Source organism: Castanea sativa, chromosome 6 (assembly GCF_040712315.1).
Source record: "Castanea sativa cultivar Marrone di Chiusa Pesio chromosome 6, ASM4071231v1".
In the NCBI taxonomy this organism is placed as follows: Eukaryota; Viridiplantae; Streptophyta; class Magnoliopsida; order Fagales; family Fagaceae; genus Castanea; species Castanea sativa.
In genome coordinates this window covers 2,995,073-3,004,319 of record NC_134018.1, presented here as the reverse complement: position 1 = coordinate 3,004,319, position 9,247 = coordinate 2,995,073, and the positions used below count along the sequence as shown (strand labels likewise).

The window sequence follows — 9,247 nt, the reverse complement described above, 5'->3', positions numbered from 1 at the left end:
AAAAACTTAAAACACAAAACTAAATCCCATCAACCAAAATAGAATTCTAAAGAATACAAAACTTTATCAAGCTAAAATAGAGATGCAAGAAAAATAAAAATAAAAATCAACCAAATAATTGAGGGAGAAAGAGTGGGAAATAACCATTTTTTTGTGAAAGAAAATTATGTAAAGAATGGAACAGTGAATGGCAAATTTATACTAAGAGGATGATACTAAAAAGAAACAAAATAAAGGAAGATAAAATGATATGTGCAAAAAAAATAAATAAATAAACACTAACTTAACCAAATAATTCTATGTAATATAATAATAGTACATTCTTATATACATTTTTTTAAATTATTTATAATGCAATATGATAATATTTAACAATCAAAGTAAAAAAAAAAAAAACTTAAAAAACAAAACTAAATCCCATAAACCAAAATAGAGTTCTAAAGAATACAAAACTTTATCAAGCTAAAATAGAGATGCAAGAAAAATAAAAATAAAAATCAACCAAAAAATTGAGGGAGAAAGAGTGAGAAATAACCATTTTTTTGTGAAAGAAAATTATGTAAAGAATGGAACAGTGAATGACAAATTTATACTAAGAGGATGATAATAAAAAGAAACAAAATAAAAGAAGATAAAAGGAAAGAGGAAGAGTGATATCAATGTAGAATATTTGGGGAGGTGAAAAGGTAAAGAGAAGGAGAAAAGTTGGAAAATGAGTATAATTTGATGAACACAATTTTCTTTTATTTGAATTTAAGTAAAATATTATATTTTTTATTTTTTAAAAAAAAAAGAGAGAGAAAATATAAATACTTTAATGATAAAGAGGATGTGCCTGAATTTCAATATTGAGTAAAATTGAAGAAAAGAAAAAAAATAAGAAAAATTAAAAGATATAACAATAAACACTAAATTATCCAAATTATGCTATGCAATGGAATACTATTTTATTTTTATCTACTATCTTTAATTTTTTATAATGTAATCGGATAAAATTTAACATTCAAAGAGAAAAATAATAATAATAATAACTTAAAACACAAAACTAAATTGTATTAACCTAAATTAGAGTTCTTAGAAACACAAAAATTTATCAACCTAAAGCGGAGATACAATAAAAAATAAAAATCCACAAAAACATTGAGAGAGAGAGAGAGAGAGAGAGAGAGAGAGAGAGAGAACCTTTTTGTGAGAGAAAATTATGCAAAGAATGGAAAAGAGTGACAAATTAATAGTAAGAGGGAAGGGATAAGAAGAGACAAACAAAGGAATATTAAGGGAAAGATGAATAGCAATATTAAAGTAGAGGGTAATAAGGAGATGAAAAGGTAAGGGAAGAAGAAAGTGTAAACATTTAAAAAATAATTGAATGTAAAAAAAACTATAGAAAAATTGGAAATAAAAAAGAAATATATATAGATGTTAAAACCGACAAAGATGAATATGTAAAGTCAATAATCTATATATATATATATATATTTGTAAAAAGAAAATGAATAAATTAATAAAAAATAATTATGTGGCGAATGATGTGGCGATGGTGGCACAACAGGAGCTTAGCAGCAATAAATGTCATGCTCCAACTTTTAGTAATATATAGATATAGATGAATGAATGTTGCATATGGTAAAAAAATTTCTAGTTTTTTTTTCTCAGATGAATGAGTAAAATTTAATGAAACAAGAAAAAACATACAAGAAGTTCAAAAAGAAGCAACAAAAGCTGAATTTATACATCAAATTAATGACACCTAACAAACATCAACACAAAATTTGCAACAAACTAGGCAACAACAACAACACTATAGCAGCACAGAAAACTACTCAAAGCCAAAATGGCAGCACCACACCATACACAACATCTTTGTCTTTAGAAATAGTCGAGGACACTCCATAATCAGAACAAGAAGCTTGTTTGATACAATTTCTATCTTTTTCGATGAATAAAGAAAGAAAACATTTACATCTAGTTACTCTTTCACAAATTATATGCAAATGTCATTATATAGAATTTTAGCTATTATATCCAAGCCATTTCATGTGGTCATACCAATGAAACACTTAACATACTTAAACCACTCTAAAGACAACAAATACAATTCAACTAAAACATCACTCTTTTGCTTAAGCACAAGTTTGATATAGAAAAAATTACAAATTATAACAATCTTGATACAAAATCAATAACACATTACAACAATACAATGACAAAGGCAACAATGAATGGGAGAAACAACTACTAATGTTCTGGTTGGTTAAGAAAAGAGCCATGTCTTGTTTGATCTGGCACTTGAAAATCCTTGAAACATTGGCATTTCAAGCTAAACCTAACAGATTGACAAGAGAAATAGAAATAAAAAGTTAAATGTAATAAAAAATGCAAAAGAGAGAAAAGTCTATAATGTGTGAAAGGGAGAAATTCAGGCTTACCAACTATATATAATTCGTAGGCAAGTAAAACTTGAGCACTCAAACATCTTTCCTGTCCACAATAAACAAGCTTGGTTATTTAAATACTAACATTAGTAAAAGAATTGTCTACAAATTAGAAATTTGAACAATGGCTGTTGTCCAATTATTGCTTCATGCTACTCACAATGATATCTATAAAAGTCTTGATTAGTTTCAAGCTAATTATCATAATAGAAGCTATTTAATTATTCGAAATATGAGCCATTAAACAGTGTTTATGATCACTTGCTGGGTTGAAGCTGGTTAACAAAATGGAGCAGTGGCTTATAAAAAATGGTGCCTGTAATTGAATGTGTGAAAGACTTTGGTAATTTACAGTAAATGTAATAGTCTAAAAATGGATAAGTGAATGGCATACCTAAAATTTTCTGAAAGTGGTGTGGGCACTTTGGTCCTCCATGAATCAACTTCGCAGATTTAACAATTCTAAATCACCAAGCTTGTACCGAATGTAGTTTCCTTCATGAGTCCAATATTGGAAAGTGAGAGAGGGAATATGCTCGACTTTCCAAAAATCAGGGCCTTCATCTGGTTGCAGACGAAGAACAAATTCGGTCGGCATTTCAAAAAATTTCAGAATTTTGAGGCTTTTCAGATGGTGGATGCCAGAGGGCACCTCCTTCAGTTGTGGGCAAGGTCCAATTTGAATTTCTTCAAGAAGAGGCAGGGCACCTTCATCAATTATCAACCTATTCAATCCTCCCAAATAACGAAGCTGTAGAAACTTGAGTTTCTGGAAGCCTCCTCCCTCAAAATGTAATTGCTCACCTCTGTACCCATCATAAAGCCAAAGACTCATCAAATTAGGTAGAGCTTGAAGGACCTTTAATGGATCTTTCATTAACTTTGACCAGTATAAAACAAGATAAGCCATACTCTTAAGTTTAGGAATCCATTTTGGAAAATTTTCTAGTTTCCCTAATAGGAAAAGAGTTTGTAGGAGGGGACGAGGAGAAGGCAGCGATTGCAAATTGAGAACTTCTTCCTCACTTGTTGCTAAAATTCCCAATGACCGAAGGTGGCTCATTTTCTGTATCGCAGTGCACAAATCCATCCCATTCTCTTTCTTCAATTTATAGATCGCCAGCTTCTTCAACTGTGACAAACTTCCCAATTCTGTTATAAGGGTAGCATTGCTAGCTTCAATTAGAGAAAGCTTTTGTAAGGACTTTAAAAGCCCAATGCCATTTGGTATCTTTACCCCACAGTAAGAATTTATATTGAATTTAGTATCTTTGTTATGATTGTAGGCCACAAGATATCGTAGCTTACGAAGCCCACTAATCTCCACCGGAAGCTTAGCCACAAGGGAACGTTTCAAATCCAACGTCTCTAAATTGTGCAATTTACCTATGGACTTTGGAAGCATTTGCACTTTTGTATCTCTTAGGCTTAAATATCTTAGATGGAATAGGTTTCCCACTTCTTTAGGAATGTAATCTATAGGAGCACCTTCACAATCCATTATTTTCATTAACTTGAAGTTTGCAAAACAAGTAGAAAGAAAAGAATTAGGAACTTCATCTGCCCCGAAAATGAGAATAGAACAAGTTTGTGAATTAGTAATATTCTGCAAACGGGTATTCACATTTTTTTGAATTGAGAGGCGTCGAGCAATTCTCTCAAAATTTGAGAAATTCGACATTGAGACCAGATTGAAATTCAATTCCTCTGACCTTGAAAGAATTACCTCATGCATCATATCATGAACTCGACAATTTCGAATTCTCCCAATAAAATCTTCCTTATCCACTTGAATCAAGCTTCTCTGAAGAAGCTGGTTCAAGTAGTCTTGTGCAACATCTTCCAATGTATGCCCTTTCTTTTCTTTTACAAAACCTTCAGTTATCCATAGCCGAGTTAGTCTTGCACAATTAATTGCACAATCCTCTGGAAACATTCCAAAATATAAAAAACATGCTTTGAGGTTATAAGGAAGATCATGATAACTAAATGCCAGAATTCTTGTGATACTTCTAAGACAAGAATTAATTTCAAACTCTGAACTAAGACTATCAAGAACTTTGTGCCACTCAGAGACTACCTTGGCTTTGGTTGAAAAAAGGCCGCCTAGAGCCACAATTGCTAATGGTATCCCTCCGCATTTCTCAACTATTCCAAAAGAAATATCAACAAATTCAGGAGGACATTGCCCCCCTTCACATTTAAACACCTTCTTACAGAAGAGCTCAAAGGCTATTTCAAAAGGTAAGGGTGACATCTTGTACGCATAATAATCAAGAGATTCACTTCTAGGAGGAGCAACATCCTCATTTCGAGTTGTGATTATTATTCTACTGCCTTTGTCATTCTCTGGGAAAGAATATTTTATACATTCCCAAAATTCTTTATCCCACACATCATCAAAGATTACTACATACCTCTGTTCATGTAAATAGTGCTTCAATTCTTCAATTAGTGATGTCACCTTCATTCCTATTGGAGCAAACTCCTGCCTTGCCTTGTAGAATTGCTCAAGCACATCCCTTAATACCTCCTCCATCTTGTATGAATGAGACACAGTGATCCAAGCGCAACAATCAAAGTGTGGTACTACCTTATAATTGTGGTATACTTTCTTAACAAGAGTGGTCTTCCCAAGGCCACCAATGCCGATCACTGATAACACCATGCGATTAGATGGTCCTTCTATCAGCCAATTTATTAATTCATCTCTATGAGACTCAATGCCCACAACCTCAGCTTCCTCAGTGAAAGGGGATGCCATTTGAGGATCATTCCATTTAGCGCTTTCAGCTTCAGTACTGGTTCTTCCTTGCTCTATGGCATTGAAGCCATATCTTTCACCACTCTTTTGGATGTCCTTGAGTATCCTGTTGATACCTCGAATCTCAGAGGCTATCACATGTCGTGCTTTTAGGTTTATGGTAAAGTGAAAAATCTTCTGAAGAAAATAGAAGCAACGCTTTTGATTGTGAGGTTGTTTTGCAATAAGTATGTATTCGTCAATGACATCTTCTGTGTGATAAGCTTCTTCCCTCACCTGTTTTACCCATGTCTTTGTAACATTGCTCATGTCATCCTTCTCGGCCCTTATATCAGCATCCTTGAGGAAAGATTGGATCATCTCCATTTCAAGTTTGATGCTTGTAACTTCTTCATGGATGCCCTTGAGCAATTTCGCTTCTGTGATTAACAGCGGGCCCAAATTTTGTATAACTAGGCTAACTGCACTTTCTGCCATTTTCCTTCCTACTTAGATCACTGGCCATAATTATGAGCAAATGAACTCAGTGCCAAAATATAACAGAATGACAAAAAAAAAGGGCTTATGTTTCACAGTATTACCTTGTGAGCAGGAAGGTCAAGTTCCGTGTTCTCTTTCACAAATTTGGTGTGCACTAAAAGAAAACAAAATATCCCGCAAGGCCACCAGGTGTAGTAGAATCAGAGAATTGTTGCCTCAAGCTAGCAACCTACTTTTGTAACATAAAGAAAATATATCAATATCACATCATTATTTTAAGCTAAAAGGCCCAGCTCTATAAAGGCTTTGTACTGAGACCCAAAGAAATGTATATCCTTACTAGTAGTAGTACTTCCAAGAAAGGAGTTTTTCCTTTTCTTTTTTTTCCTAAATATTTGGTTTTTGAAAATTATTTTTTTAAAAACATTTATCCCAAATTATTTAGTTATGTAACATCTTTTTGGAATTTGACTTTCTCAAAATCAAGTTCACTTCGACTTTCTCAAAATCAAGTTCAAAGTGGAACTTGATTTTGCCAAGTCGAGTTCTATACAATTTAGTGATATGTGGCAAACGTGAAACTTGATTTTCTGAAACCCGAGTTTCACGTTCCACTGAATTGTATAAAACTCGACTTTAGTGAAATCAAGTTCCACGTTGGAACTCATCCACTTTCGAAAAATCGAGTTTAAAAAAGAAGTTACATAATTAAATAAGTTACGATAGAGTCTTTGTAACAAAATAATTTTCAAAAACTGAATATTTAGCAAAAAAGGCCTCTAAAAAATATCCTCTTTCTCATATTAATTTAGATGTTAATTAGCACTTTATTAAAGTCTAAATTATAAAATTATGATTAAAATAAATAATTAGAAACCATTTAAATTTCTTTAAAATTTAAAATTTTGTATTCTAATTTTCTTGAAACTTATATATATATATATATATATATATATATATATATATATATATATATATATATATATATATATATACTTATAGTGAAATATATTAATAGTTTTACTGGACTTATAATACATCAAATAGTGAAAGGACTTCATATGACACGTAACACACTTAATTACGTTAGTTGAGACACGTAGCTAAAATAGGACATATAAAACTCAACTTTCATTGTTAAAACAAAAAATTATGGAAGATGATTAAAATATTTTAAAATAAATAATGAATTTTTTTAAAAAATTTTTAGATATTTTAATTAATCGAAATAGTTTCTTAAAGTTTTTGAAATTTTGGGAAAAAAGAAGAAAGAACTAAAAGTTCTACTTCAAGCAAACTATGTTAATAATTTCAATATGCTTAATATATTTTATTTGGCAAAAGATTGTTTTACCACATAAAACACTTACATTTAGCCATTTATTTATTTTTAATTACAATATAAGATGATTTCTCTTTATTCTCAACTCAAAATATCAATTGATTTTTTGTGTAGGCAAAGTTTAGACTCAAAATCTCTTATTCGAAAATAAGATATTTTATTAGTTAAATTAACTAGAATCTACTTATTGAGCCAATTGGTGCAACAATGTGTAAGACGCAACATTTTCTTGATAAATATATATAGTATTATGTGGTACCACTGCGCAATTGGGCATTGATACCTCCTTAGGCCTCATGTGGTTGGGAGAGCAGCGGAAGTGAGTTATTTTATGTAACCATTTCTAGCATATATAGTATTATGTGTAATCTCTTTTTATTTTATTTTATATTTTGACTTATAGTGGGGCAACATCTTAACTTGTTGTGAAAATGTTGTAATATTTTATAGTGGTCGTCGAAGAACTCAAGCATCATTTAAGAATATGAATCAGTGAAGTGTAAAAAAAATTCAATTTACTTAAATAATTAGTAGACCACCAATAATTAATTAGTATATCATAAATGCATTTACCCTCTACAACATTGTTTTGAGGAAAAAAATTTAAGTACTCTCTGAGTATAGTGACGTAATACTCCTTACTCTCACATGAATGGTAGATCCTATCATAAATTTAATATTTGCGATCGATTATTGTTTGAGTAAAAGGAGTACTATCTACCATGTCATTGCACTCCAAAAGTATTAGATAATAACTTACACACAAAGATTTTAGTAAATTCACAAATATTGAATAATTTCAACTAATTTAAGTTCACAATTAATTTTTTATATTATGTATTATTAAATTTGATTTTTTCTTTAGATGGTTTTTTTTACAATTGTTATGAAAGAAACTAAAAACAAGAAGAAAAAAATTATATTCCAAATCAAAATTTTTTTTTCTTTTTGATAATAAGTATTCCAAAGAACTTCTTTCTTATTATATTTAAATAATTAATGCATTATTTATAAATAATTAATACATGTAAATAAATGAATTTATCCATCAAACTATGTTAATTAATTAATTCATTATGATAAATGCAAAGTTCTAATGAAAGGGAAGGTTAAATGCAAAGTTTTAATGAATTTACCCATTTGAGGAACAGGTCACTTGACAGAAACTTAGACCACTATAGACTATAGTTGAGGTTGATTCCTTATATATAGAATTAAAACAATGCAAATTAAAACAATCTAAAAGTAACAATTATAAGGAGAAAATAACAAAGATTTTTGTAGACACAGACAAAATATAAGATGAGCAAATTAGACCAGACCTGAGCTGTTGAAGAAAATGTGGTCTCACTTGAAAACACCCAGTGGAAACCGTAATTCCACTCCCTTGAACCCCCGTGCGTGGATGATACTATTCCTAGTAACGTTTTTCCTAACCGTTGTTAGAAACACTTTTTTTTTTCTTTTTTTCTTTTTAGAGTATGGCTATAATTTTGCTTTACATATGATCATAGATCAGGTGCAGATGGTTGAATAGTTATAGTTTTGATAATGAGATTATAGAAAGGAAAGGGGACTTAGAGTTTCTCTATCATTTGATCCAAATTTATAGAAACCAGAGATGTAAAGAAAATTCCAAAACCAAATAAGACGGCAAAGAATTTTTCTTTTACGTGAACAAGCAAAGCAAAGCAACAAATTATTTTAATGGACATTATACTCTCAGTCCATAACAACCCAACCCAACTCAACAAGTAAAACCTTGATGCTTTACTTTTCTTTTCTTTTTGTTATTTTAATCATTTTTCTGTGTTAATAAGGAGCTTCTCATTCTTTATTCCACACACAAATCTGTCTTTTGAAATCTGTATATGAACTTCGGAAGTAGGACATGGTATGAGTATGAATATGGATATGGGTGAACGACATGGCGACACGAGCTATTTTTGATAAATTATAATATGACACTATGGGTATGATACTCGTACAATATGAGTATGACCAAGTAACACCAGGGACAGAGTTAGGACTTAGAATTAGGAAGGGCAGGTTTATTGTTGGCTATATGTGGCAGTTTCGACCTCTGGCTTTACTACTACTTAGCCACTTGAGGGATTTTTTTTTTTTTTTGTGTGTGAGTGACTTTGATGTTACTGTTGGGTAAGGACAAATTAATTTTATTTAGAATTTTCTAAAGGGTTGGGTTTTTTGTTTTGGATAAAATTG

General features: G+C 30.9%; 1 protein-coding gene across 1 annotated transcript; it reads right to left on the bottom strand.

Moving 5' to 3' along the window:
• Positions 1-2,209: 2,209 nt before the first annotated feature.
• On the bottom strand, positions 2,210-5,845 carry LOC142638034 (disease resistance protein RPM1-like). Its single transcript, XM_075812023.1, has 4 exons — positions 5,781-5,845; positions 2,830-5,696; positions 2,430-2,481; positions 2,210-2,326 (listed from the first exon to the last, which is right to left on the bottom strand). The coding sequence occupies exon 2, from the start codon at positions 5,674-5,676 to the stop codon at positions 2,875-2,877; it is 2,802 nt and encodes a 933-aa protein (XP_075668138.1). The 5' UTR covers positions 5,677-5,696; positions 5,781-5,845; the 3' UTR covers positions 2,210-2,326; positions 2,430-2,481; positions 2,830-2,874.
• Between the last annotated feature and the right edge of the window lie 3,402 nt (positions 5,846-9,247).

What these genes read in the sequence shown, in the direction of transcription:
- LOC142638034 (XM_075812023.1), bottom strand. Translation starts at nt 5,676, where the DNA reads ATGGCAGAAAGTGCAGTTAGCCTAGTTATACAAAATTTGGGCCCGCTG.